Source organism: Eschrichtius robustus, chromosome 1, assembly GCF_028021215.1.
Source record: "Eschrichtius robustus isolate mEscRob2 chromosome 1, mEscRob2.pri, whole genome shotgun sequence".
Lineage (NCBI taxonomy): Eukaryota > Metazoa > Chordata > Mammalia > Artiodactyla > Eschrichtiidae > Eschrichtius > Eschrichtius robustus.
In genome coordinates, this window is record NC_090824.1 from 132,638,212 (window position 1) to 132,655,598 (window position 17,387).

At 37.0% G+C, this 17,387-nt stretch overlaps 1 protein-coding gene across 7 annotated transcripts in view; it reads right to left on the reverse strand.

Moving 5' to 3' along the window:
- Positions 1-17,387, reverse strand: part of MYO9A (myosin IXA) — a 286,549-nt gene that overhangs the window by 61,035 nt on the left and 208,127 nt on the right. For all 7 annotated transcript variants that reach the window (XM_068554851.1, XM_068554866.1, XM_068554884.1 and 4 more), the window contains 2 exons: positions 5,443-5,555; positions 2,067-2,209 (listed from right to left, as the gene is read on the reverse strand). In XM_068554851.1, coding sequence (XP_068410952.1) covers positions 2,067-2,209; positions 5,443-5,555 — 256 coding nt within the window. The remainder of the gene's footprint in view (positions 1-2,066; positions 2,210-5,442; positions 5,556-17,387) is intronic.

Below are 17,387 nucleotides of genomic sequence, written 5' to 3' on the forward strand. Positions count from 1 at the left end.
TCCTTGCTATTTAGGATTTTCACATATATTTCCCAAATAACTGTATGAATTTCTCAGATAATTCCTGGAATTAACTAGCTCTGTATATAATATTGGAAAACACAACAAATTTTCTCTGCAATTGTTTACACCAGAGAAATTGGGTTCCACGTAGTCCATTATAATCTAGAACTACACTGGATTTGCCAATGCCTACCTGGGGCTTGATGAGAAAGTTGGCCCCATTTCACATATGTTTTCCCCACATATATTTACCTTACCTTCTGTCCAATGGTATATCCTCATTCCATCTAAAAGCTAATTCTGACAATAAAGGAAAAAAAATAGCCTCCTACTTGCTAAATGCCACCTTAGGCAGGAAGTGAAACAAACTTGCGATATGGCACCAGAATAAAAATTATAAAGATATAGGATATAAGTATATTCAAATTGGTGTCAACTAATATTAATTCCATTATATAACCTAGATATATGAGTATCTAATTATTTCATTTAGCAAAGTCAATATCGTTCTTTATACTAAAAGAAATAATAGTTACTAAAGAAACTGTCTATAATACAATTTCAGCATTAAAAACAAGGGCTACCTTAATAAATCTCTACCCAAAGATAAATAAAAAGGCTACAATCAAGTTTTATACATGTATCCTTATTAAGCAAACATACAATGAAGTCTGTTAATAATATATACTTCAACCAAAGAGCTTCCTAATTCCTTCTTGGAAATCAGCAGTGGAGAATATAACTGTGAAATATGAAAAATTTAGAATGACTACTGTAAACCAGATAAGATAAAACAAATTGATCCTCTTAGGAATTCCAAATTTTCCAAACTGAACCTGTAGTATTCACTTAATTTACTACTGGCTTTATCCATATCAGTTTGCAAAGTGATAGGAGCAAAGCCACAAGACAGAAAAACAGGGTTCTAATTAAATTTCTACCAGTTTTTCCTTTGACACACAGATGCCTCCGCTCTGGCTGATCCATTCCCATGTGAAACTTGATCTTTCCTCCCTTTATCTTATCCTTTGTCCCTTTATTTTTATCTCATTCTAGATGTGAGAAGTTTTGTTTACTTATTTTAACTGGGCCTGTTCTATCTCTTCTTAGAGATAATAACTTTCTTCCTAGGGTCTCTTTCTATTTTATTCAATACTGATATTTCATCCACCCACCGGTATTTTACCCACTCATTACTACACATCCACCTCTGATGTATATCCCTGTTTAAGACAGCTGCCATCTTTACATGGTAATTTAAAACGTTCATACATACTTGGGCAAAGGGCTTGGGAAGAATGGGCTAATCTTCTAATACTGGGACTATTGGAATCCTTAGAGAGTTAATAATTCTAGCATTTAGAAAGGCCATATCTCAACAGATGAACTAACTGTTGGGTATTTTCTAATGTGCTATGATTGATGCCCCGAAAGTTAAAATAACAGCTACCACTATAAAGTCCCAGGAACATATAGTAGGTACTTTAGCACAATGGTTATGAATACGGACTCTGGAGCTAGACTGTCTGAATTCAAATCTCAGCTCTGCCAATTGCTATACGTGTATAAGCAAATAACTCCCTGTGCCTCAGCTTTCTTATCTATAAACTGGGAATAATCATCATATCAACCTCAAAAAATTGTTGTGAGGATCAATGGAGTTAATACATACAATATGCTTAGTACAGTGCCTTGCATGTAGTAAGCACTCAAAAATTAGCTGCTGTCATTAACTTTTACTAGGAATATACATTTGTTAAGTGAATGAATGATGGCTAGATTTTTACACTTTAGAAAACTGAGGCTAATCGAAGATTCACAATTGTTCTTGAAGTTGTTGTTACTTCACTGTTTTGTGCCACATTTCCCTGAAACTTCTATTATAGGTAAAATTTAATTTTATAATTATCTATTAGTTAAGGAGGGACTTAACAATCTTGGTCCTATCTCATTAGAATATCTCGCCAACAGGATTACCATTACAAATACTACAGGGATAGTAAACTTTCAGAAAGAGTAAACAGAAATTATGAAGACAATCTCCACCCTTTGTCCATTTTTACCGTCTGGAAACTGATGAGCTGGAATCATATCTGAGCCAGCAAAGAGTGCCGAAACCTCCGAATGGGTGGCAGGTTTCACTCTGGTAGTCTTCTTCTCCCCTTGTTTCCCTTTGGCCCAGAATCTCATCTTAGCTCTCTGAGGTCTGTTTACAAAAAAAAAAAAAAAAAGTAACAATGGAAATTAGCATGTCCTATTGACAATATCTGTACGTCACTTTAAGTTATATGAACACCTTTCATGTGAATTAATTCATTTAACCTTCACAGTTAAGTTTAGTCATAGTTAATCTTCAATTGTACATTTAAACTTCATCTGGAAGGTAAATGATAGTTTCCTCATCTTGAATACAGAAATAATGAGACCCAGGGATGTTAACAAAAACCACCATTTATCTGAGTTGTTACCATGCTCCAGGTACAAGTGCTTATATAGAATTACCTTAATTAACTATAACAACAAGTTTACATTCAAACCATAACCGTTTTTCAGGTGAAAAACTGGTAGCTTAAACATTAGGTAACTTTCCCAAGGTTATACAGCCAGTGAGTAACGAAGTTGAGAATCACACCTACTATGCTCTATATTGTCTCATTCTTAGTGCTTATATACTCTCTCCCATCATATAAATCAAGGAAACATCCTGAGATAATAACAGTTCACATTTACTGACCATATAGTATATACCCTAACCTCGTACTAGGTGGCTTACTTGTACATTAATTTATTGGTTCCTTTTTTTTTTTGAGCATCTACTAGGAGCCAGGCACTATGCCTTACTTATGATGCCTTCTCTTCACAACTACCATGATAAATAGGTATTTTTATCCTAACTTTACACATGAGCAACCTGAGGCTCAGAGGGCTGATGGAGATGGAAGTTAAAATCAGGTCTGTCTGCTTTTGAAGCCCATGTTCTTTTATCCATGCTTCCTTCTTTTTCTAATAGCTTATTACTAATCCTATACATCCATATAGTATAAATGGAAATTGTTCTACAAGACTTATTACAAATGATAGCATTCTCCGGCCATTCTCATTTCTTTTCTGCTCCCTAGAGCAACCCTTTTGAATTTATTTAGCTGATTCTTTTAATATTTACCGTACTTATATTGCTATCATATTTGTGACCACAAATAATAATTAAGCATATTCCAACTCCAGTTCTATACCCTCCACGAACACAGACATCCCCGCAACAGAATATCATAATTTTAGTTAGATCAATACACAGTATTTTCTTTTAGTAGTATTCACTAATTTTTTTACTCTGTAAATAATATTCACAACTGAGACATACAGTACCCTCCATAACCAATATTTTTCTAGAGTTAGTGTTTTTACATTTGCACACTTTCCTACACCCAATTCACCTCCAAGTGTCTCCCCATTTGCATCTCTCTCAACATGTTGAAACATAGTAGGTACACCATCAGTTCCATGTTCTTGAAGAAATCTTTCCCAGAGCCATCTAACCTGCTCTAATCTGGCATGGTTCCCTCAGTGATTGCTGTACAACCATCACTTGAAAAGCTACTTTCACCATCATAATGGAGATGTTTTTTGTCTCTACTGTTTTATGATGACGTGTCTCTTGGTATGGGTCTATTTTCATTCATTATGTTGGGCCCTCAGGGGGCCCTTTCAATCTATAGAAACTCAAGTCCTTCAGTTCCATGAAATTTATTTGAATTAATTTATTTTTACTTTGTCCTATCTTTCCAGAGCTCCTATCAGTGGGTCACTGGATGTCCTGAACTGCTCCTCTAATTTTCCTATCTTTTCTTGTCTCTTCTATCCCTTTGTCTTTTGGCTCAACTTTCTGACAGATGTCCTCAACTTTCTCTCTAACTCTTCTGACTTCTTTATGCTATCACAGTTTCAATTTTCAAATACTCTTTTTTATTATGAATGTTTCCCTTTAAAGTATTCTGTTTGGTTTCATGAATGTAGTTATATTTATTTATGCAGAAGGTCTACTGATAGTTGTATTTGTCTATCTTGAAGTTTTCCTTCCCCTGTATAGTTTATTGCTTCCAAGTTGTACTTTATCCATTAGTTTTAGATTCTTTCACTTCAGATGTCTCCTCAAATGTGTGGTGATCAAAGTAGGGTATAAACAAGCTTCTCGGAAGGTCTAGTGTGCATTGGTGGGGCTTCCAAACTGTGGTCGTCCTTGTAAGGTTATCTGGCTGGTCCAATTTGTAGGGAGAGCCCCTGATAGCAATATCTTTAGGTCTTTCCATGAGGGTTGGATGGAAGTCCCAAAGACTCTTTGAATCATCTGCTTAGACAGTATGTGAAACGTGGAAGCTGAATACAGAAAAAAATCTGGGGGATCTTAACATTCAGTATGTAAACATTCATTAAATCCCCCTGTTCCAAATACGTACCCCAATCCTCAACTGTATCTGGTTACCTCCAAGTGCAGAAATCTTCTGTTTTATCCTTTCCAGAAAATAAATCTCCTGTTTTCTGCTAGGATTGGGGAAGACCAGTCAGCCAGATGCTGCTTTCTCAGTTTTACCCAGTTGGTTTAGGATTCAACTTTCTCCTATCTACAAAGACATTTAAAATTTGTCTATCTACTTTTTGGATTCCACGTTTTTATTATTGCTGTCTCCTGTTTTATTATTGCTGTCTCCTGTTGTTTTTGTCCTGTATAGGTTTTGTTATTTTAGGAGGATGTGGAAATTAAATGTATATAGTTAATCTGCTATCTCCACCTGTATGTTTTTTCTATGTTACATTTTGTTTCCCAAAATTTGATCTCCAGCATAATCTGCTCTAGATTTGGGTTACCTTGGATTATGCCTCTACAGTCATTGAGAAAGTGATCTTTAATAGGGTTATGAACCAGATAGATTTCAATGAGATATTCAAGTGTTCAGTGAGGGCCCAATTGCCTTATATAACACAGTAAGGGACAAAGACATATTCTTGATACATAAAAACTTCATATACTCTCCTAAAGAGAACAGAGTTATTTCCTGAAAGTCTTTTCCAGTTCCATTTGTAAAACACTTAACTCAGGACAGAATCCAAGTCCAAAAGTGGAAAATATTTTCAATCTAATCTGGTCTAATCTCTTTTCTTTTACAACCAAAAATCCTAAGTCATATAATGAAGTAAAGACTTTGCCCAAATCACAGTGCTAAACATATAAAAAGACAAAGCTCATTATATATATATCTGAATTATTTATGCTACTGTCACACAGTAGGTACTTAGTATTTGTTGAAAAATAAATTTCAAAACTTTCAAAATTGATAGCTATTCTATCAATTATGCTTTTAAAAAGATGCTCAGTATTTAACTATGGTCTATTAGTAAATAAAATTATATTACCCCTATTAACAGTCAGTGTATGCTTTATACCTTATATCTGAATCTGAAGCCTTCTGTCTCACTGCCAACTTCGTAATCTCTCCTTGAGACATGGTCTTATGAAGCTTTGCTTCTTCATCAACTGAGGAAAAACGCTGTGATGTCTGTAATAATTACATATGTAAAGACCTTAAAACCAAGTAATTATATCATAGCACTGTAATTAAAACTCAGGTTATAGAATTATTTGAGAATTACACCTATTAAGAACATTCAAAAATACATTCATATTACTCAGAGATGCATTAAAATAAAAAAACCTACTAAAAACTCCATTAACTTCATACAGTAATCTGAAGTAAAGAGAACTTGGGTCAATGAAAATGCTAAACAGGAACTACTAACTCATGTTTTCCAACAATTTAACAAAGAATATCAAGTAGGGTGAAAGAAAAAAAAGAACATCAAGTGGAAAAGTAAGAAAAAAATCAAAACCATCTAAAGATAGAGACAAAAGACCCAGGACCTGATAAATCTAGAATACTAAGCATAGTTTTTCATACCTTCTTATATTTGTCCCTAAAAAGATGACAATTATTTTTATGGCTAACTTGCTATTATAGATTCTTATATCCAGTTAAGGATTGAAAAGAGCTAGAACACAGGAAGATAAGAAAAACCAAAAGACCAAAGAATAAAATATCATTATACTCACTAATGGTCTAAATTATGAACAACTTACATAGCTATAAAACTGGGACCTGAATTTCAATTGATAACTCTTGCTCCATTTGTTTACAATGTGCCCCTTTAAAGACAATACCATTTGGAGGCAGAATTTCTTGTTACCTATTCAAGTCATTTTTCTAATATTTCATTTTTCTACACTTATAATCTTTTCTTTAACATTTTGGTCTGCATGACTATGGCCTTATCAACAGAAATAGCAAATATCCTGAGCTGTTAAATTTAAAGAACAGACTTCTGCTTCTGGCCAAGATGGAGTAACAAGAACCTGTTCTATCCTCTTGCCTGAAACAACCAAAAACAAAAACAAAATAAAACAAAAACTTTGACAAAATAATATGAAACAGGGACTTCACTGGTGGCGCAGTGGTTAAGAATCCACCTGCTGACAACCGGCTACTGAGGGTCCTGTCTTCATCGGTGGGGTGACTCCAACAAAAGGCTAGAGGTGTGAACCCCAGCACCAGCAGAAGTGGAGACCAGCCGTGTGGCTGACAGGGTCTTCCTGCTCCGGCCGGGTGTCAGGCCTGTGCCTCTGAGGTGGGAAAGCCAAGTTCAGGACATTGATCGACCAGAGACCTCCCAGCTCCACGTAATATCAAATGGCAAAAGCTCTCCCAGAGACCTCCATCACAATGCTAAGACCCAGCTCCACTCAACAACCAGCAAGCTACAGTGCTGGACACCCTATGCCAAACAACGAGCAAGACAGGAACACAACTCCACCCATTAGCAGAAAGGCTGCCTAAAATCATAATAAGGTCGCAGACACCCCAGAACACACCACCGGACACGGTCCTGTCCACCAGAAAGACAAGATCCAGCCTCATCCACAAGAACACAGGCACCAGTTCCCTCCACCAGGAAGCCTACAAAACCCACTGAACCAACCTTAGCCACTGGGGGCAGACACCAAAAACAACAGGAACTACGAACCTGCAGCCAGCGAAAACGAGACCCCAAACACAGTAAGCAAAATGAAAAGATAGAGAAACACACAGCAGCTGAAGGAACAAGGTAAAAACCCACGAGACCAAACAAATGAACAGGAAATAGGCAGTCTACCTGAAAAAGAATTCAGAGTAATAATAGTAAAGATGATCCAAAATCTTGGAAATAGAATGGAGAAAATACAAGAAACATTTAACAAGAACCTAAAAGAACTAAAGAGCAAACAAAAAATGATGAACAACACAATAAATGAAATTAAGAATTCTAGAGATGGAATCAATAGCAGAATAACTGAGGCAGAAGAACGGATAAGTGACCTGGAAGATAAAACCATGGAAATAACTACTGCAGAGCAGAATAAAGAAAAAAGAATGAAAAGAATTGAGCACAGTCTTAGAGATCTCTGGGACAACATTAAACGCACCAACATTTGAATTATAGGGGTCCCAGAAGAAGAAGAGAAAAAGGGACTGAGAAAATATTTGAAGACATTATAGTTGAAAACTTCCCTAATATGGGGAAGGAAATAGTCAATCAAGTTCAGGAAGCACAGAGAGTCCCATACAGGATAAATAAAAGGAGAAACACTCCAAGACATATATTAATCAAAATATCAAAAATTAAACACAAAGAAAAACTATTAAAAGCAGCAAGGGAAAAACAACAAATAACATACAAGAAAACCCCGTAAGGTTAACAGCTGATCTTTCAGCAGAAACTCTGCAAGCCAGAAGGGAGCAACAGGACATATTTAAAGTGAGGAAAGGGAAAAACCTACAACCAAGATTACTCTACCCAGCAAGGATCTCATTCAGATTCGATGGAGAAATTAAAACCTTTATAGACAAGCAAAAGTTAAGAGAATTCAGCACTACCAAACCAGCTTTACAACAAATGCTAAAGGAACTTCTAGGCAGGAAACACAAGAGAAGGAAAAGACCTACAATAACAAACCCAAAACAATTAAGAAAATGGTAATAGGAACATACATATCGATAATTACCTTAAATGTAAATGGATTAAATGCTCCCATCAAAAGACACAGACTGGCTGAATGGATACAAAAACAAGACCCACATATATGCTGTCTACAAGAGACCCACTTCAGACCTAGGGACACATACAGACTGAAAGTGAGGGGATGGAAAAAGATATTCCATGCAAATGAAAATCAAAAGAAAGCTGGAGTAGCAATACTCATATCAGACAAAATAGACTTTAAAATAAAGACTATTACAAGAGACAAAGAAGGACACTACATAATGATCAAGAGATCAATCCAAGAAGAAGATATAACAATTGTAAATATTTTTGCAGCCAACATAGGAGCACCTCAATACATAAGGCAAATGCTAACAGCCATAAAAGGGGAAATCGACAGTAACACAAACATAGTAGGGGACTTTAACACCCCATTTTCACCAAAGGACAGATCATCCAAAATGAAAATAAGTAAGGAAACACAAGCTTTAAATGGTACATTAAACAAGATGGACTTAATTGATATTTATATGACATTCCATTCAAAACCAACAGAATACATGTTCTTCTCAAGTGCTGATGGAACATTCTCCAGGATAGATCATATCTTGGGTCATAAATCAAGCCTTGGTAAATTTGAGAAAATTGAAATCATATCAAGTACCTTTTGCAACCACAACGCTATGAGACTAGATATCAATTACAGGAAAAAAATCTGTGAAAAATACAAACACATGGAAGCTAAACAATACACTACTAAATAACCAAGAGATCACTGAAGAAATGAAAGAAGAAATCAAAAAATACCTAGAAACAGATGACAATGAAAACACAATGACCCATAACCTATGGGATGAGGAAAGGAACCAAGATGGCAGAGTAGAAGGATGTGCTCTCACTCCCTCGTGCGAGAACACCAGAATCACAACTACCTGCTGGACAATCATCGACAGGAAGACACTGGAACTCACCAAAAAAGATACCCCACATCCAAAGACAATAGAGAAGCCACAATGAGACGGCAGGAGGGGCGCATTCACAGTAAAATCAAATCCCATAACTGCTGGGTGGGTGACTCACATACTGGAAAACACTTATACCACAGAAGCCCACCCACTGGAGAGAAGGTTCTGAACCCCACGTCAGGCTTCCCTACCTGGGGGTCCGGCAACGGGAGGAGGAATTCCTAGAGAATCAGGCTTTGAAGCCTAGTGGGAATTGATTGCAGGACTTTGACAGGACTGGGGGACACAGAGACTCCACTCTTGGAGGGCACACACAAAGTAGTGTGCGCATCGGGACCCAGGGGAAGGAGCAGTGACCCCAGGGGAGACTGAACCAGACCTACCTGCTAGTGTTGGAGGGTCTCCTGCAGAGGCGGGGGTGGGGACTGTGGCTCACTGAGGGGACAAGGACACTGACAGCAGAAGTTCTGGGAAGTACTCCTGGACGTGAGCCCTCCCAGAGTCTGTCATTAGCCCCACCAAAGAGCCCAGGTAGGCTCCAATGTTGGGTTGCCTCAGGCCAAACAACCAACAGGGAGGGAACCCAGCCCCACCCATCAACAGTCAAGTGGATTAAAGTTTTACTGAGCTCTGCCCACCAGAGCAACAGTGAGCTCTACCCACTACCAGTCCCTCCCACCAAGCCTCTTAGATAGCCTCATCCACCAGAGGGCAGACAGCAGAAGCGAGAAGAACTAAAACCCTGCAGCCTGTGGGACAAAAACCACATTCACAGAAAGACAGACAAGATGAAAAGGCAGAGGGCTATGTAACAGAGGAAGGAACAAGATAAAACCCCAGAAAAACAACTAAATGAAGTGGAGATAGGCAACCTTCCAGAAAAAGAATTCAGAATAATGATAGTGAAGATGATCCAGGACCTTGGAAAAAAAATGGAGGCAAAGATCGAGAAGATGCAAGAAATGTTTAACAAAGACCTAGAAGAATTAAAGAACAAACAAAGATGAACAAACAATAACTGAAATGAAAACTACACTAGAAGGAACCAATAGCACAATAACTGAGGCAGAAGGACGGATAAGTGACCTGGAAGACAATGGTGGAATTCACTGCTGTGGAACAGAATAAAGAAAAAAGAATGAAAAGAAATGAAGACAGCCTAAGAGACCTCTGGGACAACATTAAACGCAACAACATTCGCATTACAGGGGTCCCAGAAGGAGAAGAGAGAGAGAAAGGACCAGAGAAAATATTTGAAGAGATTATAGTGGAAAACTTCCCTAACATGGGAAAGGAAATAGCCACCCAAGTCCGGTAAGCACGAGTCCCATACAGGATAAACACAAGGAGAAACATGCCGAGAAACATAGTAATCAAATTGGCAAAAATTAAAGACAGAAAAATTATTGAAAGCAGCAAGGGAAAAACGAAAAATAACATACAAGGGAACTCCCATAAGGTTAACAACTGAGTTCTCAGCAGAAACTCTACAAGCCAGAAGGGAGTAGCATGATATACTTAAAGTGATGAAAGGGAAGAACCTACAACCAAGATTACTCTACCCGGCAAGGATCTCATAGAGATTCGATGGAGAAATCAAAAGCTTTACAGACAAGCAAAAGCTAAGAGAACTCAGCACCACCAAACCAGCTCTACAACAAATGCTAAAGGAACTTCTTTAAGTGGGAAACACAAGAGAAAAAAAGGATCTACAAAAACAAACCCAAAACAATTAAGAAAATGGTAATAGGAACATACATATCAATAATTACCTTAAACGTGAATGGATTAAATGCTCCAACCAAAAGACACAGGCTTGCTGAATGGATACAAAAACAAGACCCATATATATGCTGTCTACAAGAGACCCCTTTCAGACCTAGGGACACATACAGACTGAAAGTGAGGGGATGGAAAAAGATATTCCATGCAAATGGAAATCAAAAGAAAGCTGGAGTAGCTACACTCATATCAGATTAAATAGACATTAAAATAAAGATTGTTACAAGAGACAAGGAAGGACACTACATAATGATCAAGGGATCAATCCAAGAAGAAGATATAACAATTATAAATATATATGCACCCAACATAGGAGCACTTCAATACATAAGGCAACTGCTAACAGCTATAAAAGAGGAAATCGACAGTAACACAATAATAGTGGAAGACTTTAACACCTCACTTACACCAATGGACAGGTCATCCAAAATGAAAATAAATAAGGAAACACAAGCTTTAAATGATACATTAAACAAGATGGACTTAATTGACATTTATAGGACATTCCATCCAAAAACAAGAAAATACACATTCTTCTCAAGTGCTCATGGAACATTCTCCAGGATAGATCATATCTTGGGTCACAAGTCAAGCCTTGGTAAATTTAAGAAAATTGAAATCGTATCAAGTATCTTTTCTAATCACAATGCTATGAGACTAGATATCAATTACAGGAAAAGACCTGTAAAAATTACAAACACATGGAGGCTAAACAATACACTACTTAATAACCAAGTGATCACTGAAGAAATCAAAGAGGAAATCAAAAAATACCTAGAAACAATTGACAATGGAGACACGACGACCCAAAACCTATGGGATGCAGCAAAAGCAGTTCTAAGAGGGAAGTTTATAGCAATACAATCCTACCTTAAGAAACAGGAAACATCTCAAGTAAACAACCTAACCTTTCACCTAAAGCAATTAGAGAAAGAAGAACAAAAAAACCCCAAAGCTGGCAGAAGGAAAGAAATCATAAAGATCAGAGCAGAAATAAATGAAAAAGAAATGATAGCAAAGATCAATAAAACTAAAAGCTGGTTCTTTGAGAAGATAAACAAAATTGATAAACCATTAGCCAGACTATCAAGAAAACAAGAAGACTGAAATCAATAAAATTAGAAATGAAAAAGGAGAAGTAACAACTGACACTGCAGAAATTCAAAGGATCATGAGAGACTACTACAAGCAACTCTATGCCAATAAAACGGACAACCTGGAAGAAATGGACAAATCCTTAGAAATGCACAACCTGCTGAGACTGAACCAGGAAGAAATAGAAAATATGAACAGACCAATCACAAGCACTGAAATTGAAACTGTGATTAAAAATCTTCCAACAGACAAAAGCCCAGAACCAGATGGCTTCACAGGCGAATTCCATCAAACATTTAGAGAAGAACTAACACCTATCCTTCTCAACTCTTCCAAAATATAGCAGAGGGAGGACCACTCCCAAACTCATTCTACGAGGCCACCATCACCCTAATACCAAAACCAGACAAAGATGTCACAAAGAAAGAAAACTACAGGCCAATATCACTGATAAACATAGATGCAAAAATCCTCAACAAAATACTAGCAAACAGAATCCAACAGCACATTAAAAGGATCATACACCATGATCAAGTGGGGTTTATTCCAGGAATGCAAGGATTCTTCAATATACGCAAATCAATCAATGTGATACACCATATTAACAAATTGAAGGAGAAAAACCATATATGATCATCTCAATAGATGCAGAGAAAGCTTTCGACAAAATTCAACACCCATTTATGATAAAAACCCTGCAGAAAGTGGGCATAGAGGGAACTTTCCTCAACATAATAAAGGCCATATATGACAAACCCACAGCCAACATAGTCCTCAATAGTGAAAAACTGAAAACATTTCAAGTAAGATCAGGAAGAAGACAAGGTTGCCCACTCTCACCACTATTATTCAACATAGTTTTCAAAGTTTTAGCCACAGCAATCAGAGAAGAAAAAGAAATAAAAGGAATCCAAATTGGAAAAGAAGTAAAGCTGTCACTGTTTGCAGATGACATGACACTATACATAGAGAAGCCTAAAGATGCTACCAGAAAACTACTAGAGTGAATCAATGAATCTGGTAAAGTAGCAGGATACAAAATTAAAGCACAGAAATCTATGGCATTCCTATACACTAATGATGAAAAATCTGAAACTGAAATTAAGAAAACACTCCCATTTACTACTGCAACAAAAAGAATAAAATATCTAGGAATAAACCTACCTAAGGAGACAAAAGACCTGTATGCAGAAAATTATAAGACACTGATGAAAGAAATTAAAGATGATACAAATAGATGGAGAGATCTATCATGTTCTTGGATTGGAAGAGTCAACATTGTGAAAATGACTCTACTACCCAAAGCAATCTACAGATTTAATGCAATCCCTATCAAACTACCACTGGCATTTTTCACAGAACTAGAACAAAAAATTTCACAATTTATATGGAAACACAAAAGACCCCGAATAGCCAAAGCAATCTTGAGAACGAAAAACAGAGCTGGAGGAATCAGGCTCCCTGACTTCAGACTATACTACGAAGCTACAGTAATCAAGACAGTATGGTACTGGTACAAAAACAGAAATATAGATCAATGGAACAGGATGGAAAGCCCAGAGATAAACCCACTAACATATGGTCACCTTATCTTTTGATAAAGGAGGCAAGAATATACAGTGGAGAAAAGACAGCCTCTTCAATAAGTGGTGTTGGGAAAACTGGACAGCTACATGTAAAAGTATGAAATTAGAACACTCCCTAACACCATACACAAAAATAAACTCAAAATGGATTAAAGACCTAAATGTAAGGCCAGACACTATCAAACTCTTAGAGGAAAACACAGGCAGAACACTCTATGACATAAATCACAGCAAGATCCTTTTTGACCCACCTCCTAGAGAAATGGAAATAAAAACAAAAATAAACAAATGGGACCTAATGAAACTTAAAAGCTTTTGCACAGCAAAGGAAACCATACACAAGACCAAAAGACAACCCTCAGAATGGGAGAAAATATTTGCAAATGAAGCAACTGACAAAGAATTCATCTCCAAGATTCACAAGCAGCTCATGCAGCTCAATATCAAAAAAACAAACAACCCAATCCAAAAATGGGCAGAAGACCTAAATAGACATTTCTCCAAAGATGATATACAGATTGCCAACAAACACATGAAAGAATGCTCAACATCACTAATCATTAGAGAAATGCAAATCAAAACTACAATGAGATATCATCTCACACCAGTCAGAATGGGCATCATCAAAAAATCTACAAACAATAAGTGCTGGAGAGGGTGTGGAGAAAAGGGAACACTCTTGCACTGTTGGTGGGAATGTAAATTGTTACAGCCACTATGGAGAACAGTATGGAGGTTCCTTAAAAAACTTAAAATAGAACTACCATACGACCCAGCAATCCCATTACTGGGGATATACCCTGAGAAAACCAGAATTCAAAAAGAGTCATGTACCACAATGTTCACTGCAGCTCTATTTACAATAGCCAGGACATGGAAGCAACCTAAGTGTCCATCAACTGATGACTGGATAAAGAAGATGTGGCACATATATACAATGGAATATTACTCAGCCATAAAAAGAAACGAAATTGAGTTATTTGTAGTGAGGTGGACGGACCTAGAGTCTGTCATACAGAGTGAAGTAAGTCAGAAAGAGAAAAAGAAATACCATAAGCTAACACATATATATGGAATATCTAAGAATAAAAAAAAAAAGGTCATGAAGAACCTAGGGGCAAGACGGGAATAAAGACACAAACGTACTAGAGAATGGACTTGAGGATATGGGGAGGGGGAGAGGGAAGGGTAAGCTGTGACAAAGTGAGAGAGTGGCATGGACATATATATACTACCAAACGTAAAATAGATAGATAGTGGGAAGCAGCCGCATAGCACAGGGAGATCAGCTCGGGGCTTTGTGACCACCTAGAGGGGTGGGATAGGGAGGGTGGGAGGGAGGGAGATGCAAGAGGGAAGAGATATCGGAACATATGTATATGTATAACTGATTCACTTTGTTATAAAGCAGAAACTAACACACCATTGTAAAGCAATTACACTCCAATAAATATGTTTAAAAAAAAAAGAAAGAAATGAAATTGGAACAAAGAAATCAATAGCAAAGATCAATAAAACTAAAAGGTGGTTCTTAGAAAAGATAAACAAATTGATAAACCATTAGCCAGACTAATCAAGATAAAAAGGGAGAAGACTCAAATCAATAGAATTAGAAATGAAAAAGGAGAAGTAACAACTAACACTGCAGAGATACAAAGAATCATGAGAGATTACTACAAGCAACTCTATGACAACAAAATGGACAACCTGGAAGAAATGGACAAATTCTTAGAAAAGCACAACCTTCCGAGACTGAACCAGGAAGAAACAGAAAATATAAACAGAGCCATTACAAGCACTGAAATTGAGACTGTGATTAAAAATCTTCCAACAAACAAAGCCCAGACCCAGATGGCTTCACAGGAGAATTCTATCAAACATTTAGAGAAGAGCTAACACCCATCCTTCTCAAACTCTTCTGAAATACAGCAGAGGGACGAACACTCCCAAACTCATTCTAGGAGGCCACCATCACCCTGATACCAAAACCAGACAAAGATGTCACAAAGAAAGAAAACTACAGGCCAATATCACTGATGAACATGGATGCAAAAATCCTCAACAAAATACTAGCAAATAAAATCCAACAGCACATTAAAAGGATCATACACCATGATCCAGTGGGGTTTATCCCAGGAATGCAAGGATTCTTCAATATGTGCAAATCAATGTGATAAACCATATTAACAAACTGAAGGAGAAAAACCATATGATCATCTCAACAGATGCAGAAAAAGCTTTTGACAAAATTCAACACCCATTTATGATAAAAACCCTCTAGAAAGTAGGCAAAGAGGGAAGCTACCTCAACATAATAAAGGCCATATATGACAAACCCAGAGCCAACATCGTTCTCAATGGTGAAAAACTGAAACCATTTCCACTAAGATCAGGAACAAGACAAGGTTGCCCACTCTCACCACTATTATTCAACATAGTTTTGGAAGTCTTAACCATGGCAATCAGAGAAGAAAAAGAAATAAAAGGACTCCAAATCAGAAAAGAAGAAGTAAAACTGTCACTGTCTGCAGATGACAGGATGCTATACATAGATAATCCTAAAGATGCTACCAGAAAACTACTAGAGCTAATCAATGAATTTGGTAAAGTAGTGGGATACAAAATTAATGCACAGAAATCTCTTGCACTCCTATACACTAATGATGAAAATTCTGAAAGAGAAATTAAGGAAACACTCCTATTTACCACTGCAACAAAAAGAATAAAATACCTAGGAATAAACCTACCTAAGGAGACACAAGACCTGTATGCAGAAAACTATAAGACACTGATGAAAGAAACTGAAGATGATAAAAACAGATGGAGAGATATACCATGTTCTTGGATTGGAAGGATCAACACTGTGAAAATGACTATACTACCCAAAGCAATCTACAGATTCAATGCAATCCCTATCAAACTACCACTGGCGTTTTTCACAGAACTAGAACAAAAAATTTCACAATTTGTAGGGAAACACAAAAGACCCTGAATAGCCAACGCAATCTTGAGAAAGAAAAACAGAGCTGGAGGAATCAGGCTCCCTGACTTCAGACTATACTACAAAGCTACAGTAATCAAGACAGTATGGTACTGGCACAAAAACAGAAATATAGATCAATGGAACAGGACAGAAAGTCCAGAGGTAAACCCACGCACATGTGGTCACTTTATTTTTGGTTAACGGAGGAAAGGGTATACAATGGAGGAAAGACAGCATCTTCTATAAGTGGTGCTGGGAAAACTGGGCAGCTACATGTAAAAGAATGAAATTAGAACACTTCCTAACACCATACACAACAATAAACTCAAAATGGATTAAAGACCTAAATGTAAGGCCAGACACTATCAAACTCTTAGAGGAAAACATAAGCAGAACACTCTACGACATAAATCACAGCAAGATCTTTTTAGATCCACCTCCTAGAGTAATGGAAATAAAAACAAAAATAAACAAATGGGACTCAATGGAACTTAAAAGCTTTTGCACAGCAAAGGAAACCATAAACAAGATGAAAAGACAACCCTCAGAATGGGAGAAAATATTTGCAAATGAAGCAATTGACAAAGGATTAATCTCCAAAATTTACAAGCAGCTCATGCAGTTCAATATCAAGAAAACAAACAACCCAATCCAAAAATGGGCAGAAGACCTAAACAGACATTTCTCCAAAGAAGACATACAGTTTGCCAACAAACACATGAAAGGATGCTCAACATCACTAATCATTAGAGAAATGCAAATCAAAACTACAATGAGGTATCACCCCACACCAGTCAGAATGGCCATCATCAAAACATCTACAAACAATAAATGCTGGAGAGGGTGTGGAGAAAAGGGAACCCTCTTGCACTATTGGTAGGAATGTAAATTGATACAGCCGCTATG